The sequence below is a fragment of the Lonchura striata genome, chromosome 9 (assembly GCF_050655825.1).
Source record: "Lonchura striata isolate lonStrDom1 chromosome 9, ASM5065582v1, whole genome shotgun sequence".
NCBI lineage: Eukaryota > Metazoa > Chordata > Aves > Passeriformes > Estrildidae > Lonchura > Lonchura striata.
The window spans coordinates 18,997,752-19,021,609 of record NC_140711.1 but is presented as its reverse complement, the minus strand read 5'-3'; the positions used below and the strand labels follow the sequence as shown (position 1 = coordinate 19,021,609).

General features: G+C 35.3%; 1 protein-coding gene across 19 annotated transcripts in view; it reads left to right on the top strand.

Annotated features, from left to right (window-relative positions):
* Nucleotides 1-23,461, top strand: part of DLG1 (discs large MAGUK scaffold protein 1) — a 142,018-nt gene extending 118,557 nt beyond the window's left edge. For 8 of the 19 annotated variants that reach the window (XM_021536890.3, XM_021536885.3, XM_021536898.3 and 5 more), the window contains 10 exons: nucleotides 3,717-3,893; nucleotides 4,616-4,685; nucleotides 9,017-9,116; nucleotides 11,416-11,457; nucleotides 14,539-14,589; nucleotides 15,994-16,095; nucleotides 16,337-16,509; nucleotides 19,788-19,897; nucleotides 20,255-20,346; nucleotides 21,724-23,461. In XM_021536890.3, the coding sequence (XP_021392565.3) occupies nucleotides 3,717-3,893; nucleotides 4,616-4,685; nucleotides 9,017-9,116; nucleotides 11,416-11,457; nucleotides 14,539-14,589; nucleotides 15,994-16,095; nucleotides 16,337-16,509; nucleotides 19,788-19,897; nucleotides 20,255-20,346; nucleotides 21,724-21,830 (1,024 nt within the window). In that variant the 3' untranslated portion in view covers nucleotides 21,831-23,461. Of the gene's footprint in view, nucleotides 1-3,716; nucleotides 3,894-4,615; nucleotides 4,686-9,016; nucleotides 9,117-9,802; nucleotides 9,837-11,415; nucleotides 11,458-12,987; nucleotides 13,024-14,538; nucleotides 14,590-15,993; nucleotides 16,096-16,336; nucleotides 16,510-19,787; nucleotides 19,898-20,254; nucleotides 20,347-21,723 lie in introns of all 19 variants that reach the window. The other 11 variants (XM_021536895.3, XM_021536887.3, XM_031505635.3 and 8 more) reach the window with 6 other exon arrangements.
* Nucleotides 23,462-23,858: the final 397 nt, after the last annotated feature.

Genomic DNA, 23,858 nt, shown 5'->3' with positions numbered 1-23,858 from the left:
TACTGATGTATCTTCTCTTATTTTGCTTTATATTTCTTCTGGTCTTTGTTCTGAGGCAGATTGTCTCATAGTGTTTCTAGGTTTGCATCTGATCTATATCTACATAGATATATATGCTCATCTGGAAATTCAAAAAGCACATGTGAGACACCTTCAGGGTATCAAGTTTCTATGATAATACAGTAAATCTGTTCCATATTTCATCTCATCGTCTGTGGCAAGCCTTAGTTTGCAATGTGTGTAGCATTCAAAATCAAAAATTCCATTTACCTTTGTGTATTTTTCTGATCAGCACAATACATTCCAAATTCAAACAATGGTGCTGATTTGTGCTTGAATCACAGCACAAAAATTATGTCTCCAAGCTGAAGAAATGTAACAGTTTTAAAATTACTAAAAAATTTTAACTAAGTCCTTTAGAAAAATAAGATCTGCTATTAGCAGCAGGCTAAGTGTACTTGTCTGCTGTTGAATTGGGCTATCTCTATGGTATTCTCCGAGTTCAAACATTACATTACATTTGAAACAACTTTCTGAAAAACTCAGAAAAAGAGAACCTCCTTTACAAGCTGACCTTAATTTATTGTGAAGTGGTAAAATTAATTAATATTTAATGAAATGAAACATAGAGCTGCTTTTGCTGCTGGGATTCCTGGTTGCTTTGTTTGTTGAAGAAATGCTTCAGTAGAACTTGGTCAACAGCCTATGACACTGAAAGTAATGAGTGTGGCAGGTAACAAGATACTCTGAAAAATTTTGCACTGTTACACAGCCATTACATTTTTGGCTTTGAAGCATAACACTCATGAAATATGCAACATAATTTCAGTTTCTCTAGACTTGTGGATGGAGGAGCTGAGTTGCCTTTTTAGTGCTCTTTAATTCCTGAGTAATACAAAATGAAATAAAAGGGAGGACTTGATGCTTTCTCTAGAAAATATTTTTTAGGACTTCCCATTTAAATTTAAATAGAACTTTACTGTAAATACCATAGATCTGCATTCAAAGCAGTAGCTGATCAGGATTACTAAATTTAAGTGGTTTTTATAACTTAAAATAAGTAAATGTATACATGGCATTTTTAATCTGTAATGAAAGTCCCCATGCAGGAAGTTAAAAGAAGCAGTTCATTTTATATTCCAGCTTGTAGATAAATGCATCATCTGGGCTGTGAAGTGAGTTCTTGGTTGGTGATGTGCCAGGCTTACAGGAAAAGCCATGATAATCACTTGGAATCAGAAGAAATTTTTGTTAATTCTGTTTGCTTTTGAGGTCATTTATAGGATCATTAGCAGTTCCTGGTATTTCTATAAGTGTTAGTTGCATAATTTTGTCACTCTTATGTGACACCCTAAATATTTTTATAAAACTATCTTCATCAGCTTTGACTTTTTTGCCCAATAAAATTATTTTTCTTGAAGTGACTATACCAGAGAAAATGTGTTTGATGAAACTGTCTTTAATTGTGCAAAACCTGCTCTGTGTAACCATTTATCTAGTTGGCAAAGCACATGTTGGTAATAATGGCTTTATCAATTTCTGCTTCCATTTCCTGAGCATTTTCTCTCATGTAGTCAACATATATGTTAATGCTGTTAGGCCAAGCTCACAGCTTTTTAAAATTTATATGCAAACTCAAAAATAGAAGTTAAAAATGGAGATGGTAGAAATTATTGCTTGAATGCTAACAAGAAATCTCAGGAAATAAATGTCACGATGCATGTAATTAATTCAGTGAAAATCTATACAACTTGAATCTGCATTTAAAGTACATACTGTATTATGTGCAATTTATTTTGAGATATGAAATTATATTTCTCCAGAGTGTTTCTTGAACAAACGTGTAGAATAAATGTGGAGGAATAACTACTTCCTATCTGTATCATTTTCTTACCTACAATATTTTGGCTATTAAGAAAAAAATAGGTTCTGATTTTTTAAAAAAGAATCAGGATATCTTAAGTATGCAGTGGAATTAACCAAAAATATCATATTATGAAGGTCTCACTGCTAAGGAAGGTGGTATTTCAACCTCCAAGCTGTTTCAAAATTAAAAGTCTCAATTAGGTTATAAACTAAAGGTATTGCAGATTTAAGTATAAGGCTCTTTATATCAGGACAGCAAATATTTTGAAGCCATTTTAAAATTTCTGTCTTTTTGTAGATATTCTAAAAATCTTTATTAAAATCTTTAATCCTTTAGGATTTTTTTTAAACTATTTATAGCCTAAGAAAGGCGTGGTGTCTCAAACAGCTGTGGTTTTCCAATAGATGCTGAAGATAAATTGATCTGGCAGAATATTTTTACTTTTCTCTATAAACAATTTGTTATTGGTTATAAACAAATACAGTTCACTTAGTGCTGAAGGGAAGCAAAATTAACTAAGCTGAAGTAGATTTTGGAGTAAACAGTTTTTGACATACATGGGTTAATAATTTCTGTGATATTAAATATCTAGCAGAAAAAGGTATGTAAGACCAGTGTTTAGGATGAGGAAACAAGCTGAATTTGGACAAGGAAAATTACACCCTTTTAAATCATCACATTGTAATCTCTTGGTACTACTTTGGCTTGGTTTTGAGTAAGTTGAATTCTGGTATTGTTCAGAAGGTGCAGCACTGACAGCACATGAGCTGGCAAATCAAATAATGTTGAGGATTTTTTTGACTGTGTCATACAAGCATTTATTTCACATAGGTGAGGTTCATGAACTATTTTCAAATGTAAAAGAAGTCCTTTAGAATGCAGAACCTGAGTATCTCTTGCTGTTTGCTAAGGGACTTCTGTCATCTTTCATTTCCATGTCCTCATTAAACCCTCAGCTGTGCCAGGGAGAAACAGACTTGCAGATATCTTCATTTCCTCAGGGAACTTGTCCAGGTATAAAATGATCCAAAAGGCAGAAAAGACATGACTTGTAAAGCAGATCAGTTCCATAGTGTGGTGGGCCATGTGCCTTTCCAGACATTTGTGCTTTTTTAAGTAAAAGGGAGAACAGGAGTCAGTTGCATAAACCAATCTTGCTGCCAGAGGGTATGTTGACAAAACTGTAGTCATGCAGCTGCTGCTCAGGTTTTGTGAGTGATATTTGAAAACAGGCTTACCTTAGGAAAAAGGGTGAGATTCTCTCAAAATGGTCAGGAACTTCCCAAAGGAATGTGCATAAGGTTCTCTGCCTTTGGGTACTACAATAGCAAAGTGGTGACCAGATAATATTTCTAAGTTGTTTTTTTTTTCCTGTGAGCAGGATACTGATGATACTTTTATTTTAAAGACAATACTAAACTGTACTGAATTACTAAATAGTTTAAATTTATAACTCGATACGAAAGTATACTTTACAGAACTTTTGACCATGCTGTATGCTTTAAATACTTGCTTGTCTTTTTTACCCTAGGCTGACATGTAACTTGCTCTGTGCAAAGTACTTATTGAATTGCACTAGGTGTCTCCTGTAGAGCTTTTGTAAAGCATTAATGGTTCGCTCGGGATGAAGTTTTTTCTCATTCATTAAAGCTTAGAAGTGTGTGGGGGTACTGTACAACACATTCTGTGTGTGTATGAGAGAATGTATTCATCCTTCTTGTAAGTACCTGTCAGGCTGATGCAATCATTTATGAATAGCATAAGCAGCTTGCTTCATATTTCATGCTATTCATACTCTCCTGGTTTTTTCTTGCTTTTTTCCATGTTTAATATTTTCTTTTCAATGTAGAGCTCTTTTTGATTATGACAAGACTAAAGATAGTGGCCTTCCAAGTCAAGGATTGAACTTCAAATTTGGCGATATTCTCCATGTCATTAATGCTTCTGATGATGAATGGTGGCAAGCACGGCAGGTAACTCCAGATGGAGAAAGTGATGAAATTGGAGTAATCCCAAGCAAACGGAGGTATGGCATATTTTATTGACTTGGAGATGCCTGCTATTAAACATCTGCTCAGATTAATACATATATTGTATATGCTTTTCTCTTTCTTAATCCTGTACCACATCAACCACTTGTTTGATTCTTTTGGTTTTAAGTAATCTGTAGTGGGATTCTCATTTACTCAATGAAAAGTTTATTAAAACCCCATTTAGCCCTAGGAGTTGTGTGCTGAAATTAATAAAGGTGGCCCACATCCACCTTCTCTGTTGTTACTGTAAGTTGTAGGTTTAATATCAGATAATAAACCATTTATATATGAAAAGGTGCAAAGTATTAATTAATTTTATTCAAGTCATGATACTATCATGAATTCTTTCTACCCAGAACCTGGAAAACTGGAAAATCATTCTTTGGTAGTCAATGGAGATGAGTTCTTTGTTGGCATACTGGAGACTCAAATAAGAGTTTAGATGTTCTGAATCTGAATCTGCTATTGACTGATAACTGATGCTGTTCACTTACTGTGTCATGATTCCTCTTTGCACTCTCAGGATTTATTGAACATGTATAGCCAAAAAATACTCCAAATAGTTCCATAGCACATCACTTGAGAAATAACAGCTTTCCATTGCAGGCTTCCATTTTCTGAATGTGTCATATGCAATCAAATGTATAGTACAAAAGGTACACCAATATGCTTCTGTTTGCTGATTCTGACATTTTTGTGTGTGTTTTTGTGGTAGAGTTGAGAAAAAGGAACGGGCCCGTTTGAAGACAGTGAAATTCAATTCCAAAACAAGAGGAGATAAAGGGGTGAGTTAATGAAGTGCTAATTACACCTGGGATTGTGAATGGTAACATTTTTCAGCGGTTTTGTGTGTGGAGAATCACTTTCAGATTTGAGTGAAAAGACTAAATTCTATCAAATAGAAATGAAATAATTCTGAGCACCAAAGCAGACTTTAATTGCCAAAGCACTGCAAATTGTTCAAAGAACTAGCATAAAAATATATATGCTTCTTAATACTGTAATGTAGTAGGAGCTGTATATCCTAACCAAGTATTGAATAGTGCTGTTTCTAACAGCTCTGCACCAGGTATGATTCCTGTCACAGCACATGTGATGGGAATGAATGGTGAGAAAAAAATGGGGCTACTTAACTAGTAATAGGAATGTTTGTAGCCAAAATTTTAGCCATTTCATAATGGCACAGCAGCCAATTTGTTATTGTTTTGAGGGTGAGACTTTTTTGCAATGTTTTGGCTGTTCTGAAATTCGAGAAACAATTCCACAACCTTACCATTTCTACCAGTAGTATATGACTAGTAATTTCAAGACTTAGGCACATGTATTTTAGATGCAAGAGTCTTCTAAACTAATAATATATTGCCATTTCAAAATATCTGAAGTGTGCTTTATGCTCCTGAGGGAGCTATTTCTTAAAAACTGATTATATTTTTAATTGCATTAATGCTATAGCATTGTTTAGTCATTATTGTAAATCCCACAAATGCATTTTAGTAATTTATTTCAGTTACAATGTTTTCATAACTTCAGAAATTGCATACATAAAATATTATATCCCGATAGTGTAGAACTGCAAAGTATAAAGACTCTAAAATTCATATATACATCCCTCTGCTACATGGCAAAGGTTTCAGTTATTAATGAAATGTCATCTTTTTCTCCTATAAGTATTGCTTAAAAGAAAATCAATATCTTTAACTACTTTCTGATTCACAATTATGGTACTGACCTGGAGATTTACTGGATTATTTGGCAGTATTTTTCTGTTTTGGTGCATTCACAGTTGGGTATTTGAATAAAATTTTATCAATTGACATGGTAATTTGAGTTTGCTTTTTAGAAGTCATATAAAAAGAGGCTTAAATACTTCAGATTCTTCTTAATAGACTAAGTAATTTTGCCAATGTTACCATGTTATTTGAAAGATAATTGCATGATTTTAGAGTGTATCTACCAATTAACTGCAAACAGTTAATTACTGCTGCATTTGAAGTAGTGTTCTGGCAAAAGCAGAGTTGGTGCACAGTCCCTGTGTACTAACAGAGCACCAAAGAAATGCATGGAATACTGAGTGGAAAAGCAACTACGCTTGCCATTGATGTAGAACTGCAGTTCTTTTTCTTTAGTAACTTTTCATTTTGCAAACACTTACACTGTTCAGTCTTTTGCTTCAGCTGTATGTTTTAACATCAGAGTTTCTCCTTGAAGTATACCTCCTGTATTTGTCATGATGATATTTTTCCCAGTAAGTTGACTGCACCATACATGTCCTCATGGACCATGTGCCTTCCCGTGTCTGTGTGTGCTAATACTCCATAAACAGGATGAAATACCAATTTTATACAGTTTTTGAAAATTTCTACATTAAGACCTTCAAGAATAACCCTAGTGATGGCAAACATTAAAATCCATGTTTCTTTCATGGTAAAAAATCTGGAGCAAAAATTGTTACATTTAATTCTTGTTTGTTCCTTTCATATATACATTTATCTCATTTTCTGTGCTGCTTCTGATTTAATATATTCCTGCTTATGAGGCCTGTGAATAATTGCCAGTGGGCTTATGAAAAATTTAGTTCAATTACTAAGCATTTTCAACTAATAAGCAAATCCTTCTAGCTTTTTATAATCATGGTATCTTTGAAAAGTAATATTTTGGCTAATCTTTTATGAAAAATCAGTATAATGTTACTTTAATTTTCCCTTTTTTTGGCAATGAAGCTGACTCTAACCATTATACATGCAGTATGTAAAGTTTTATATTAGCTCAGGAAAACTTACAGTACAGACAGTTAAAATAATTGCTATGAAATATTTTCAAAACTATAATGAAGAACTTGATTATGTTTTATTATGAAACACAATAAATCAGCTAGTCCTTTTATTTTAACTGTACAGACTCCCCATTCTCACCACCTCTTCTAAACTGAACTATTTTAGCTTTATTACATTGATCTCCTTTTACCAAACTGTCAGAAATAATTATAAATGTGATTCTTTTGTTTTTTTGAATTTACAATACAACATTTTTCAGTATACTCAGCCAGGATCTCCTTTGGACATACTTCTTTGTTGTCCTTATTCTCTAGATTACATTACCCTTCCCGTTTGTGAAGTCATTTGCAGTGACTTGGCTTCTATTAGAGAAGGTCAGCAGGGCCATAACATAAAATTTGCCTGTGTCAAGTATGGTTCCTGCAGGCATATGATTGGCTTGAAATTTCATCTTCTGTCTATGTGTCAGGTTGATAATTTACCAATTTTTACAGTGGAACAACAGTTTTAGTCGAACACAGATGCAAGGCAATTAAAGGTTTTATGGATTTCCTCCTTAGCACAGTATTGTTATTTCCAGTGCTCAATGTCACTGATTGTGCTCCCATGGTACCATATGCCTCTTTAACACCTTATAATGTTAAGTAATTTTAAAATAAACGCTGGTAATGAAAATATCACTGGAAGTTTAAGTATCTGCTATTGCCAAGCATGTCTGGCCAGGATTGTTAATCCTGTAGCAGGATGCAGATTTTGTGTTGCACTGTAGGAAAGGAGCACAACTATAGATATTCTCTTTAGGAAGGCCAAGTGCTAGTTTTCAATTGTACCAAAAATTGTGGTCCATTTTTTTAAAAACTCTGTCCTGTTTGGCCCCTACTTGTTACTGTAATCAATTACATGCTTAATGCTGGTAGAAAGAATAATATGCCTTTTTGCAACTGTATTGCATGTAATAAAGGAATGTGAGCTCACATTGGCTGAAGAAAGACAATTACTTGAAAGCTAACATTCTTCAAATTTTAGAAACACTTGTTAATAGAGTCTTGAATGCATGATTATTTTTTTTTTTTTACAATACCTTTTAAAAGATGTTTCTGTGGTGCTTTTCTTACTTTCTGCTGCATATAGGCTCTGCTTAGCTTAGAAATAGTCCCCTACAGCACAGTCTCAAGACCAAGTTGGGTGTTTTCCTATTTTGCCATCCTTTCTATTTCAAACCAAATGACAAAAATATGGCAAATTTTATGCCTTTGCAAAACTGGTCAGATGAGTCACTCATGCCTAAAGAGGGAAGGGAATTTCTGCTGACTTCAAGTTAGCTGTATTAGCTCTAGTTTTGGGCATAATTGCAATTAAAACATTACTGATTTATTTATTCTTTAAGATTTTTTTTTATTGACTTGGGACATCAAATTAAAGGTGCTGTAGTCATGTGATGTCTTCAGCAGAAGATATAGCAGATATTACTAAAATCTGTGCTTATTACATATAGATATACCTATATAGGAATGAAAACGCATTGATGCTCTGCATCACTTGTTCAAGGAGCACAATAATAGTTTATATTCATATGGATGTAAGTAACTCTAGAAATGTTTGTAGCAACTGAGATGCAGAAAATCTTCAGCAACACGAGCAGTTGATGTCAAAAGCTGCTGAACATGATCCTTGATATACAGGGTTTTTCATGAGGTAATTATAAGTGCACTCTTGAAAAACATAATTGCCACAGTAAACCAATAGAATTAGCTTGTGTCTTTTCAAGTTAATCTTCATATTTGGATGCAGACTTACATAGAACAGAGTTAAGTCCTACACTGATACAAGTTATGGAGATTCTTTAGTTGGTTAGTAGCACTGCCCAATACTTCTGATGTTCTGTTATAATATCAGCTGTTTGCAAAAGCCTCAGCTTGGTTTTTTGGTTGTGGTGGTTTTTTTTGGTTTTTTTTTTTTTTTTTTTTTTTTAATACTGTAACCCCTAAATGAGATAATATCAGTGATTTAATTGACTTTGAGTCATTATGGTTTGGCCATCTTGCAGCAGCCTAGTTTTCCACTATTTTTAACACTCAGAGCAAGCCTAAATTTGTGAAATAAAGGTCAGGCTCTATAGCATGAACTAGTTTTCTCAATACTAAGCATGTGAAACATGGAGGATATGAGCAAAGTCATAATCCCAGTCTCTATTTCTAAAGAGCTGAGAAGATGAGTGTTAAAGTGAGATGTGCACTGCATAATGTGGTTGTAGGAGTCAGCTTCCGCAAAGCTGCTGCTCTGGGCCTTTGTTCACACAGACATTAGACATCCTTTGTTTTGCCCCTCCTTCTCTTCTTCAGCAGTCATTCAATGACAAGCGTAAAAAGAACCTCTTTTCCCGAAAATTTCCCTTCTACAAGAACAAGGACCAGAGTGAGCAGGAAACCAGTGATATTGACCGTAAGTATGTGGCATTCCATGGAGAGCGAAGCACAGTAGAAGGGCCTGCTAGACTGCACTAGGGTGTTACCATGGAGACAGTTTCATGAGCTGCAACAGGCTGAGGAGCTCGTGGTGCCAGTGGCAAACCAGGCTACAAAAACAGTGCAAACCTTTATTTGCTGTTAAAATAAAACTCAGCAGAAGAGTATCCCAGTCTGGAATAAACTGAGAAATACTGTTGACTAACTGGAGGTGGTAACTGCTTCCAGTGCTGTCAGTGATGCTTCCCTGGTTCTGACTTGGAAAAGGCACAGTGTTCATGAAAGTATAATGGAGCTTACCAGCTTCTCAAATCAGTCCTTTTAGACTGATTTTTCAAAGTCATTCATTCTAATTTGATTTTCCTAATGAAGAGAGGTTATTCTGATTTTCATTGTTCTTGCCAGCAGTTAAAAAAATGTATTCTCAAAATGTAGTTGCATAAATTTGCTAGTTCAGACCGGGTTCAAAACAAACTGTGTTCTCTGCCATTTGCATTACTGATTGCACTTCATGTGCCAGTCAAGTCAAATTCTGTAGACTTATTTTTCCCTGTGATGTTCTAGGAACTGTCTCCTGTCGTAGCGCCAATTTTATATATTACTGACAATTATTTTCTTTGTGATTGTCTTTTTATTGCTTGCCCTCTGGGGACTACTCTGCAGGAGGTCCCTGACGACATGGGATCAAAAGGCCTGAGTAAGTGATCAAAATACTCCAAGTTATTTTAACCTCCATCTGGAAAATTACTTTTTTTTTTTTTTTTTTTGACAGATCTCTTTGAGATTGGTGCTCTACTGGCATAAGGAGGTTGACTAAAACTGGAAAATTGGTTCATAAGCTTTTCTTAGTTTGTAATCTTTTGGAGTTTTTGCTTTCAGGAACATGTAAAGTTTATGTGACTGTCACATTAGATTTTTTTTGTTTTCAGAAGCTTACCAGTGCTTTCTTGTTTGTCCTTAACAGTGCTGTGTTTTTAATTTGGTGATTATTTTTTAATGTTCCTTATATCTTGTCCTCATATTTTTATTTATTTAAAAATAACCTTATAGCTCTTTACAGTAACAGTACAACCACTGCTGTGCTACTTTAACTAGTAAGTTTTCACTCCTCTTTCTAGGCGACTGCTATTTACAGCTACTTAAAGCAAACATAACTTTTTCTTAATAAATGCCAGGAGAGATTTTCTATTTTGAACACTTATGATGATTTTAGACCAGGCAGAGGGCTGATAGGTGTGACTTGAAGCATTTCTTGTATTTCTATTTGAACCCAGTCAGATTCAAAGTTGCTGTGTACTCCTAGCAGAACTGTTTGTGCGTACACACCCCACCACTAAGTGTATTAAAATGGCAAATAAAAAAAGCCAAGACCTTGCTTTCATCACAGAAATACATGCACTGTTAGGCACTTACACAATAGGAAAAGGAGTCTCTAAAGGGATGTGGCTCAGGGCCATTAAGGATAGCATTTCTTCCCAAGGCATAACTGTAAGGGACAGTGTTTTTGAAATTACTTGTAAGGGCCAGTGTACTTCTGTACCTGTCCTCAATTGTGAAGTAGAAATTCTAGTAGCTGTAGCATTAATTTCTCAGTTCCTAAATGGCTACTTTCAAAAGAATTCTTGGTCTAGACCAGAAGATTTTAGCAACCTTTATGGTCTTATGGTTTAGAACATAAATCATAAGCTGCCTTTATGGCCTTATGATCATACCTAGTTTGAACTATGTAATATGTTTCAGAACTATCTCTAGATGATTCTGTTCTATAAACAGAACGTGTTTCTTGTCTGTTTTTCAGCAGACTTAAAAACTGCCTTATCATACCTTATGCAAGTTGTGTTATATGCTACACTGTATTTCCTCTAATATAATCCAGTATTTTCTCTACAAGAGACTAAATGTAATCAATAAATTTCCTGCATAAAACTTGAAATGCATAATCCCAAGGCTTTTACACAAAATTCATCCTGAAGTGGACACTTAAAAATTGCAGGGTTACATGTGAATTATGAATTAGTGTACTTTTTGTAATCTTATTTTATGTGCTATTTAATGTTTTTCTTTTTATTAACATCAATTCCTTTCATATGAAATTAAGCTTGATCCTGAGAGCTATGAGAAGTACGTTAAAACTTTTATATGCAGTATGTATTGATTTCAGCACTTTGATATGAGTATTGTCTTTCATCTGGATTATTTTTTGTCAATTTTCTTTCTGTTTGACTCATACCATTGGTGTATGTTCCTTATTTTTTCCCATTGTGTTGCAATTTCAGAGCATGTAACCTCTAATGCCAGCGATAGTGAAAGTAGTTACCGTAAGTGTTTTTAAGTTCTTTGTTTATTCAGAACCTTTGTTTTGTAGCTCTTTCTTTGGTTTTGTCTGTCTGTCTTTTCTGGGTATTTACATGTTAAATAAAACTTCCCAGTCAGCTTCAGGTGAAATCTGTATTTGTGTATTTGGTGGAGTACTGCAAATTGTTCCATGTCTTTGTTTTTAAAAAACTCCCTAGAATCACTGGGAACCTCCTTTATGGATATTTTATTGTTGTCTGTGATTTTCTTAGTTCAACTTAATTTGAATCTACTAATTTTTAAAAAATTATACAAGCTAGCTAGACCTGTTAAATATAAGTGTAAATTTAATGCTGAAATATTATTATATGCAGCTGAGCCTTAATACTGGAAGTGTAACCAAACAGTATAATCTGTTAAATAATGCTGTAACTATCTCAAGTTTTTCACAGATTTTAAAGATTTAATATGTGTATACTTCAATGAAAGTACAGATAAGCAAACATGTATTTACCCTTGCTTTCAGCTCATTTATTTTGTCAAGTGTGGGTGCTTAGTATGAACTGTCTTCAAAGCATACGACACACATTCAGTGCTGGAGTCAGTTTTGATAATTCAGCATGCTAGTTTTCTCTCTTTCTGGAGACATAGTGTGTTCTAAATACCACACTCAGTTTGCTTTTACTGCTAGCATAAGCTCCAGTAGTGTTTTCTATTACCCAAGTTGCAGTAGCACTCCGTGCTCATGGTGGGTAATAGGCTGCATGGTGCTGCTCTGCTCTGTTTTGACATGTCTTAAACCACAGCAAGGACTTGACTCCCACTATTAATTTCTAGTGAACAGCTCCCCAGTAAGGTTCCTGTCTAGACCTAGAAGCCATGGTAGAGCAGAGCAGGACAGTAGGAAAGTGGAGGATTTGAAGAGAAACATGAAAAGAAGGAGCAGTGAAAGTCAAGCAGTGGTTCCCTACTGAGCTCCTGGCTGCCTGCTGTGCAATGGGCACTGCAGAAATACCTAATTTGTGTCAGGATAATAAGGAAGGTGGTTCATTAACAGACATATTTGTTTGGCTGTCCATGTTTTCAGAGGTAATGAGCCACATATTTTCTTCCAGATGATGACACTGAAGGAGAGAATGTATATACATGTATGCAAAATGCTGGTGGTGTTGCAGACTGCAATTGAAAAGAAACTAATTGAGGGAGGCTTCTGTGTTCCCTGAGAATAACACAGAATTGAGCACATATGGAAGCTGCATTTGATAAACAGAAATTTTAATTGTTTTTAATGACACACCATTAAAGCTATCTAACCATGTGTGTTTCTTCACAAATTTGCTGCTTCCCTCACTTCCAAGGTTTTTCTAAGAGCTCACTTTATTCACATTTAAAGCTCGTTATTGGTACTACTAGTTAGTTTTTTACTTTATTGTTACTTGAGAAACCATGATTTTATTATGGATGTCATGGATTTGTTTATCTCAATGTGTAATTCTGAGCACTTTTATTAAAATATTCTTTTAATTTCTTCTTACTGCTGTCTAATATGAAAGTTATCTTGATTACAGATGAGTACGGTTGTTCAAAAGGTTCATTCTATTAATACTAATTTTTCCAAAGTATTGAAAAGCAGTGACAATATATACTTTTTGCCCTCATCAGGGGATACTTTTTACCTGTTTTTCTCTCTTTAGTAGTGTGCATAACTACTTTTTGACCTTATAGCAATATGATTTCTCCAAAGTATCTAATTCTATGTGAGCTGGATCTTTCATAGATGAGTTGATAGCTGGTGATTCCCTATTCCTTTCCCTAGCCTAAAAAGGGTTCTGAAAGTATATACTGTCCTTCTAAAATCCATTTGCATGAGTAACTTTTTGAGATATTAAAATGCACAGGTTGCATGGTTTTGTGTCTGTCTTAAGGTATTCCTCACTTGCAATAATTTAGGAAATTAAAGTCTTCCTTCATGTATTGCTGTAGGACAGTTTGAATGCAAATTTATTGCAAAATAAGAAAAATATTTCTGTTAATGAAATGGTAACATTTAGATTTAAAGTATATTTTTGCATTTGCTTTAACATAAAGACGAGATATATATAAGCTCTATATGCATTTATAAAAGCCTTCATCTGCCTTCTGTTTTTACATAAACTGTGGTGTAGCCTTGGTATGTTCCTTTGCCTGTTTTAAGTACGGCTTATGAACATCAAAGAATGTTCCAAAATTAGACAAGTGAAATATTGGAGGACTGTATTTTCTTCAGATCAAAGCAATGTCATGTAATTTGAGCTTGTATCTTCAGAATTTTAAATTCTCTGCTGTCACAGTTAATTTTTAGTTATTTCATTGAAAAAAATGTTACTCAGAGATACCATGTTTTAGAGAGATGGCAACTGAGGTATATTTCAAATGCTTTCACTAACATTTAAGAGGCCTACAGCTGTCAAAATTCAAGACTCAGTTATTTTAGTTTCATTCACTGCTAATGTGCTTCCTGGAGCTGAGAACAATCCAAAGCATTCTTTGCTTTCAACTTTGTCTTTAATAATTAATTTATAAAATAGTAGTTGTTTAGTATATACATTCATAGCTTTTTTGGTAGAATTATAGTGGCTGAAGATGTTTATAGAAATGCCAATTCACGATAACGTTAATGGACACCTTGACATACATAGTTGGCAGCCATGTATAAATATGGAAAAATGTTCTTGTAAGTGCTGGCTTCAGAGTGTGGAGAGCGCTCCCGATGAGGTGGCATTGCTCTAGCAGTGAATGACAGCATGCATGCTTTGCATCCAGGGCTGTGGGTACAGCACCTCAGCAATGCTTGAGAATTCTTCTTGTGCTCGATGTCAGCTTGACATGCCAGCATACCCCAGGAACTTATTTCTACTCTATGTGTCTTATGCTTTAAAGTTGGGTGTTTGGCTTAGCTTTGTGAGTTTTACAATTCATCGCTCTCGAAAGTTGTCCCTCATCAGTATCATTGTAATGCATATTGCTGAGCAGTGTCTGTATCATCACAGTCCATGGAATGACTGCCTTCGAATATGTTGCTTTAGGAAAAAATACATTGATGTGTCTTTGCCTTTACGTTTTAGGTGGCCAGGAGGAATATGTGTTGTCATATGAACCAGTCAATCAGCAAGAAGGTTTGTACATCTGTCTCAGTATGAAATAATCTGAATTGTTAGAATGCTTTGCATGCCCTTATGTACTAAGCACCAGGATAAACTTCCTCACCCTTTTAAAGTTCAAATTTATTGTTATTCAAATGAATAAATCATAAAGGCATAAATTATTAAATAAAGTCTCTGAATTATTTAGTGCAGAATCCAAAGGTGTGCAACTTCAGTAATTTCTTGTGGCTATATTGTGGAAGGAAAGTACAGTATGCTTAACAGTTTTGTCAGTGAGAACCTCAAAAATTATACTTTTCCTCTGTTTCATATTGCTTTAGCATTCTCACTGTTTCTGTCACAGCAAAAAGCATGTGAATAGATCATTCATCTATTTACCAACTTCAATTGAAATGTCTCTAATCAGTCTCCCATTTCTGCATGGTTTTCCTATATGGTTAATCTGGTTAATAATTGCCAAGGGATTTTCTCCAGAAAAAAGTAAAATTTAATGAAATGGAAACCACTAGGAGAAAATATTTTCTTACACTTGCATTTAAAAAAATTGCTTTTTACTGATTTCCAGTGGAACCATTTCCCCTCACCAGAGGGGCTCACGAAGGGAGAAACGGCAAAGATGTTTCTTACTTAGTTAATAAGTTAATAGATACTAGAGTCAAGACATTCCTCTTATAAGTATAGTAATAAAAAGGAAATGAAATAGCTCTGAGTCAAATTAAAATATATTTAATACGCCAGGCTTTATTTAATTGGTACTTATTTGTGCAGACAGATTGAACCTAAAATTAAAATTTGTACTGCTGAAATTACATTATCATGGCAACATACTTAGGCATTACTGTCTTAAAAGTTCTTACAGTGTGATTAGACATAATCTGCTTAATTTTCAACCAAAATCCCTTTATTATAAGTAATTAAACTACTTTCAAAAGGTACTACACTTAATTTTGTAAGGGTGTTAATAGTTACAGAAACTATATTTGAGTAATTTTGTATGTGAGTGCTTAATTGTGGTCTTGGAGGAAAAGCTTCTCCCAACACAGACACAGAATTTTATGAACTGTGCTGCTACTTAGGTGCCTCTTTGAATTGAAAAGATTTTCAAACCTCCCCTCTTTCATTTTTTCCATTAGAATTTAGGATGTTAGTTTGTGAGAAGGTTTTTTTCCCAAAGGCTTCATAATTTAATACTCATTTTCAATCACTGAGAATGGTGATTTGAGAGTGAAAGTCTAACACCTTACTATGACTATGGTACGAACTGATTGATGTTCTTCAATGTGTTTTTATTGAAAAGAAGTACATATTCTTTTAAGTATTAAAATCATTGCTATGTGAGAGAGATTATTTTGGTGAACTCTTAAAAATTAACAGTTATATGAAATACAACTGACATTATTCCTTTATGTTTATTAGTCAGTTACACTCGACCTGTGATTGTTTTGGGACCCATGAAAGACAGAATAAATGATGACCTGATCTCAGAATTTCCAGACAAATTTGGCTCATGTGTTCCACGTAAGTCTCAGCAAATACTAAAGCAATTTTAGATTATATTTTTCTTTTAATTTTTTATAGACATTCTCTGCATGTTGGATTAAAAAAAAAGTTAATAGATTGTTTAAACTTCATAGACATATCTTAATATCAATCTCTTTGTGACAATTTTGGGAGTATAAATAGGAGGCTTTTTGGATATTGTAGGGAAAAAAGTCACTGTTTTTTTTTTGCTTTAAAAACTGCTGGTTTATATTTAAAGATACTACTAGACCAAAACGAGATTATGAGGTGGATGGACGTGATTACCATTTTGTCACTTCTCGAGAGCAAATGGAGAAGGATATTCAGGATCACAAATTCATTGAAGCTGGCCAGTACAATAATCATCTTTATGGAACAAGTGTCCAATCAGTGCGAGAAGTAGCAGAAAAGGTAAATCAGTACCACTTACTTTCATTTGCTGGGGTGATTATATGCCTGTGTGACAGGAAAAAAGAGAAGAATGGCAAGAAGCCATTAGGAACATTCTGACTTTTAAAGGAATTTATATAAGACTAGAAACAAAGTGTATTGTCACAGATGTATTTAGGGAAATAATGAAGCTTTGGAATAATGAAAGCATCAGGATTAAATTGTGGGAAAAGGGCAACCATAATGTGTCCTTTCATTTAAAGAGAAAATAGAAGAAGTAATTAGAATTATGGGCTAATTAGCCTAGCTCACATATACAGATCATTAACTAATGAGGAGTAGTGCTGGTGGAGTTAATTAATATGAGGATCCTTTTGGCATAGACCTGTGCAAAAGAAAACTTGCAAAAATGTTATTCTTTGTGCTCCTCGTGGTTTTATCTAACAAAGGGAAGAGAGTAAATGTAAAGAATTCAATTTTTAATGTATTTTTCCATAGCTATTCATGTATTTTGAAGATTGTCCCTACTATCACTTTCTATCCCAAAGTGATTCAAACTATTTCTTGCAAATTCTAATTATTTCTAAAGTCTTACTGAAGTTGTCTTGATCTGTCCGGAAAAAAAAAGTGGGAAAAGGGAAGTGTATTTCTGAGAGTAAAGTGCTTGTCTTAAAGGAAATCATGTGGTGAAAATTTTTTGCAAATGTTCCATGTTGAGTTGATGAGTGTTGTTCTGCTGCTGGTGAATCCAGTGCATTTACAGTAGCCAGTGCTCACTGATCTCTGTGAAAGAAGGGCCAGCTATTTTCTAGGTGGGAACTCAAAAGGGTTTTCTGCGCATGCAGAAAGTAAGTGTGGGTAGTAACCCATGTGCCACAGGGCTGTAGTTCAGTCCTCTGGAAAACTCTGTAGACCATTTTGACCAAATGGTTGAGTATTGCTATTTCTGGCAACTGAATTTACTGGAAGCAAAACAAGGGCAAACACAGTGAGATTCTGTGGGGCAAGTGATGTTTCCTTCTCCTGTCTTTGTCACCATATGGAGTGGAACCTGGCCCCATGGGATATAGTGAGAAAAGGAAAGAAAAGAATATTAATTACAGAATTGTTCAAGTAAATACACAGTGTTTTGTATGGGAGGCTGAACAAAGCTGTGAAACTATCATATGTGGCTAAATGATGAAATTATTAAATAGCTTAAACATTATAAATCTGTTGGCAGTTGCTTTACTTGGTAACACAAATAAAATCCTTCAGTTCCATCCTGCACCTGAAATTGGCTGTGCTTATTTGCCCATCTGTGGGGATTAGTAAGGTACAGAATTGCTATGAACTTTTCATAAATGGACACAAAGAACAAAGTATTAGCAGTTAAATCTCTTGCACAGGCACCACGGACTTTGGATAGATGCAGCAATTTCTTAGTTGCAGCTGACATTATTTTTCTGGGAAACGATAGTCTGTCCTTCAGAACTGTACTTCAAAATCATGGCAGGGCTGCATACTGGTTGATCTGAAACTATTCCCACCCTTGTATTCTTTTCCATCTTGCTGAAAAGATGAGTCTTTTCAGTGGGTTTTATTGCTGGGATACAAAAGATGATTTCCAAACTTTCTGCAATCAGTTTAGGAGAAGACAGAACACAAGTGACTGCTATTACCCCAAAAGAACCAGAAACAGTATTCTTAAAATAGCCTTCAGTTGTGTTCATTTGCCCATGCTTCCAGCTGATCCCTGTCTCTCTCATTTCCTTGCTCACAACGGGCACAGCTGAAGATGCTTTCTGATGCTGTTGTTCAGTTATAGAAGGCACTGGCTGCTGTGCGGTGCTTCTCAAACAGATGCAGTGCAATAAAGGAACTAAAATATATCAAATATTATTCTAAATGCAGTATGCAAAGAGCAAAATAGCTTCCCTGGATGAAAACATGCTTGTATCACAATGTACTTGTGTTTCTTTTCCTTGTCTTTCAAATCTTCACTTGGAAAGAATCTTCATACCCTCTTTCCTTTGGAATTATCAGCAGTTTGCAAATCTCTGTCTCAAGGCTACAGTTAATACACAGTCATTGTTGATTTGGAATAAACTGTCATGGTTATATCCCATAAGGTCCAGCACAGGTACTGTGCTGGCTCTCTAGCCTTCCATCCTTTGGCTCCTGGCTAAAGCTGTTGGGCCAAACACAGCAAATAGTATTTTACTATGTCCTTTATTCTTTTTCAAATAATGCTTTTAATTCTCAGTTCTTGGAGCATGTGCCACATTTAAAGATGTGGACAGATCAGCACATGTAAAATACTCTGCTAGGACATACATCTTTTTTAAATGTTGCCAGTTGGCATCCAGATCCATGGACTGGAAATGGGAAACAGCTACCATTAGCTGAAAGCAAACAGATATATATGTTGTTCATGTGGGAAGAACATTGCTCTTTAAAAATTCCTGAAATAAAATTCTGATTCTGTGGGAAAGAGATCAAATGTAAATGATCCTTGTTATTTCTTTTGCCAGGAAGCAGAAGCATGTCAGTAATTTCAGACAGTATGCAAAATTAATCCTATGCCATTCAGAAAGGAAAGAAGTAAAAGAGTGTGAGGTGGAAGTGAGCATATCTGAGATCAAAGCTGCTGAGAACAGGAGGAGTTGGAAAATTCATATTAGTGGGAGAATAGAGACGGGGAGGAAAACAACCTTATCACACTGTCTTCCAGGTGCCCAAGGAATGGGCAAGGGATACTTGTTTCTCAAGAGATGAATGACAAATCAACACAAATAAATTGCATTCGCCATCTCCAATGTTGTATTTTTACTGGTTGGTACCTGGGGGAGGAGAGGGCTGGTGTGCAGTTCCACCGGAATATGGTGGCATATTTCCAGGTCAACAGGGGTGGGCACTTCCTCAGGTGTGCCAGTTAAGTCATCTGGCTCCTCTCTAAACCACATCTGTGACATGGCCACCTCAGTAAAGCATTCTCAAATTAGTACCAAAGCAAAGCAAAATAAAACATTTTGGTGGTATAGTTGAAGTCCAACTGTTCCACTGTATGGTTCTGCATTGCTGATTGGGCTGCAAGCTGTGATGAAGAAAGGAATGAAGAAAGAAAGGTGATGTGTGATCCAGTAGAGGAGATTGGGGGACCTTGTGCCACAGTGGTGAAAATCACAGTACCACTGATGCAAATATTCTAATTTTCTTGCTTTCAGTGGAGACATGTTTTCTCTTCTTAATTATTATAGTATGCTACTTGTGACTTAAACTTTGCTTAGTGCCATTTTCCTTTCTCTCTCACTTTTTAGGGTAAACATTGCATTCTTGATGTTTCTGGTAATGCGATCAAAAGGTTGCAGATTGCCCAGCTCTACCCAATCTCCATTTTTATTAAACCCAAAACAGTGGAAAATATAATGTGAGTAAAAATAAAGTACCTCAAGCTAAGTTGTTTGAGACTGTTGTATTTGAAAAGCCAACTGAAAGTTATATGCAGACAATTGTAATGTGTGTGTTTTAAATATTATTTAATTCCCTGAATTTAATTTTTAGAGACTTTAAGATGGGGCTTCTAATCCAAATTAAAGTGCTTGAAAACAAAATTGTTTCAATTCCATGCAACATAATGCTAGAACAGTTTCCACTACAGTCTTTGCTTGGTGTCTTTAGGATTTAATCCTTTTATTAGGATTAATATTCAAACAACAGTTTAAAACCTTAAAGACTCCAAGTATTTTATATTGGTTTTAAAAAGGTATAATATTTGCACTTTCAGGGAAATGAATAAACGCTTAACGGAAGAGCAAGCCAGGAAGACATTTGAGAGGGCCACGAAACTGGAGCAAGAATTTACTGAACACTTCACAGGTGTGTTTTGCTTGTGACTGCTCACTTGCCTGAGTTGAAATTTTATGGCTTGCTGTAAAAATAGTACTTGCCTAACCACTGAGATAGGGAGCTTTGTTTTTCAGATGATCTGTGATTACTCTGAGGTATAGAGCTATCTTCATATCTCTACACTGATTTTCCTTTGATCAGTTAATATAAAAAATAGACAAAAATTTACTGGGAGCTTAATTTAGGTTTTAAAAACGCTAAGACTTTCTGACATTTTCCAGCTTCATCAGAAAGTTTTGTTTCCAGCGACTTAAAAAAAGCACATCCTTATTCAACTTTGAGGTTACTGAGGTTTGGAAAAGGTGTGGTTGAACTTAGCTGGAGAGAAGATACTAAAGCTTATGGCCTATTTGCTTTGCAAAGACATTTCTAATTTTTCTCATGCACTGTTGTGCTGTGAACGTTATACTTGGCCTGTAACAATGGAGCAGCCTCCTCCCACAGGCAGTACAGCATTGAGCTGCAGATGGGGAGAAGGTTTTTAAGAGATAAGAATGGAATGGTAGGAATAAAAGGGAACTAATTTGCACAAAAGCAAATCTCAGAAGCAGCACTACTCTATTAATGCACAGAAGAGTGAGTCTGACCTGCCTCCAAAACTGTCTTTCATGTTAAACTTTACTTCTTGGATTATTGATGCTGAGATTGTGACACTAATTAAAAAGAAGTTGCTTTCTCACAGTGATTGCTTTTCCAGGCTGAAGTGTTGGTAAGAACAGCTCAAACTTCATTTTCACCAGACCATATTTTATTCTGATATGTCAAAACACATCCATATTGGCTAATTTCTAGTTAATTTCTAGCCTTGGCAAAAATATATCAACTGACATGATAGGAATGAGTATAGATTGCACTTTTAACTGTATAAGGAAGCCTCTTGTCTATAAAACTTGAATCTGTTCTCTGGACAACAAACTCCATGAGTTCCTCCTTTTTTTAGCCAAAGGCAGAGGTAGAGCTAGGTAGACATCTCGAGGTCAGCCTGCCTTGCTGTGCAGCTTCAGGACAGAGCTGAGGAGTTCACCGGCCTGTGAGGACACAGCCCTGCACTGTCGTGCCTTGTGTTAGAAACACAAATGAAAGTTGGGCCATAAAGAATACTGGAGGATGTGAATTGGCTCAGGCAAATTGGAACCTGTGTCTAGGAAAAGGTTGTTCCTGTCCCCAAGGAAGTGCTTTGTGTGTCCTCCAGACTTTGCTTCAGTCCAGCCCTGAAACCAGGAGTGTCCACAGGAGTCTGTTCCTTCAGCAGTCGGAAATCCTCCTGCCACTCGGAGGGGAAGGAGCAGCCTGGCTTCTGCACGGAATGGGAGGGATGATTGCTGATTTCCACATTATATTTTGCAGCTATTGTCCAGGGAGACACTCTGGAAGAAATCTACAACCAAGTGAAACAGATCATAGAGGAACAGTCTGGTCCTTACATCTGGGTTCCAGCAAAGGAAAAATTATGAAAACAGATTTTTATTTTTCATTTTCTAACTACATCACCTACTACATCTGACGACTCTTAAGCCCTTCCAGTGGAGCCTGCCTCTAGTTCTTTCCAGCGTGGTTCATACCCTAACCATCACATTCTGCAGTTCCCATAATGCTTTACATTTGGTGTCTCTCTTAGTTTAAATAATTTGTATTATTGTGTGTTGTTGGTTTGCCATTTTTCAAACATGACAGTGGAATGGCCTGACCAGCTATTAGTTTAGGGTGGGGGTGGGAGGGAATTGCTGGGTAAAATTCCTTAATGTTTAAGGGAAAGTAACTTTCAAAGATTTTTCAAAAAAGCTTTATAGACATTCTTTTAAAATTTCATAACAATTGAAAGAAAAGTTGTATTCAAGGAAGTTGTAAATTATGAGTAACTTTGCACGCTTAACTTTAATAGCATGGTTTGGTCAGGGCAATCAATTTCAGGTTTTATTTTGAGTTCAATCCTATTGTCACGGTATCTTTTTTCTTTCCAGGCAGTTAGAAAGAAACTTTTAAATTTTGAGTTAGCATTTTCATTAAGTCCCATTACTACTCCTAAAGGGATATTCATTTTCATAATTTCATATGGATATTCTTAAAATCTATTTTTTCATTTTTTTTGCCAATAAAATTGCTAGGGACAAAGATGTGTAATGTTTTTAATCTTCCTCATGAAACACTATTTATAGTGTATTACAGAAATTCTTTATAGATAATGGTCGTCACACTTTTTGAGCCTAAAAATATGTTTAGGTGCTAGGAAACCTTGTATTTTTCAGAGGAATGCCAAATTTGCATTGGCAATAATTCAGAAAACAGCTGCAGAGATGGTCATTAGGGCAATGAGAGAATGATTCATAGCCTAAAGATGTGTGTGTTCTTAGGGGTCAGATTTTAATGAATATTTTACCCACAATAACTGCCTATTTTGTTATAATAAATATATATATATATTAAACTTTCTTTAACTAAACTCTGTAACTATGGGAATTATTTTCTTTACATAGTTGCGCACACGTATAAATATATATATAAAATATATATTTTTCTTTTACCACCTACTCCTAGCTTTTTGTTTTGAATAAAAATTAAAAAAAAACAAATTAGAATTTACCTTCCTTAATCACGGAAAAATCAAATGGGCTGTGATAGCTGGGCATGAAGTCCAGGGAATATTAGTACAAGAAAAAAATACATGCAAGTTCTCCTCTTTTCTACGCAATTCTGGGTGTTTGTCTTCCTCTGTCCCCTTTATAATATGCATGTCTTAACCAAAGGGAGAATTCAGAGTCAACAATATATTTTTTTTCTGTACGTGTTCGTCTCGGATTGCACAGGCACAAGATCTTCCATTTGCAATGCACAAACTTCTGTGCTGAATCTTATGTATACGTTGTACCAAAACCTTCAATAATGAAATTCTCTAATTCCCGTATTATCTGGTACCTGCCATTGCTTGTTTGCAACTGATTGTTTTTAGAGGGATGTACTTATGACAGTCATGGGGCAGTCAAATCCCCACACAACCAAATCAGCTTTGGTTTGTAAAGAATTATCAACACTATCCATTCCATTTGTTAGAAAGAGGAGAACAGCTAATAAACTTTATTGTACAATATATTTGTCAAGTGTGTTTTTAATTTTGATAAATACAGGTGTTGTAGCACTTTAGAATAATTGACTGGGACTGTAAACAAAAATCAGGTGTTAGAGAAACACTGGTGGCCACCTTGGGGCTACTGAAGTTATGCATTAAAAGCAAGTTTAAACTTGTGACACAATTATTGCTGATGTTACATGGGATGCTAGTGCAGCTTACAGGAAGTTCAAGCTGCTGGTACATGCCCCAGAAGAATTTCTGCTTCTCAAGATCTGGGAAATCAGGTGTGCTGCCTTTCTAAGAACTCCTGCCCATGAAAGTGCATGGTGTACTAGATTGATGCAAATTGATAAATAATGTCATAAATTTTTAAGACAGCTGGAAGTGTACTGTTGTGTTTTTGAAAGTGACTGAT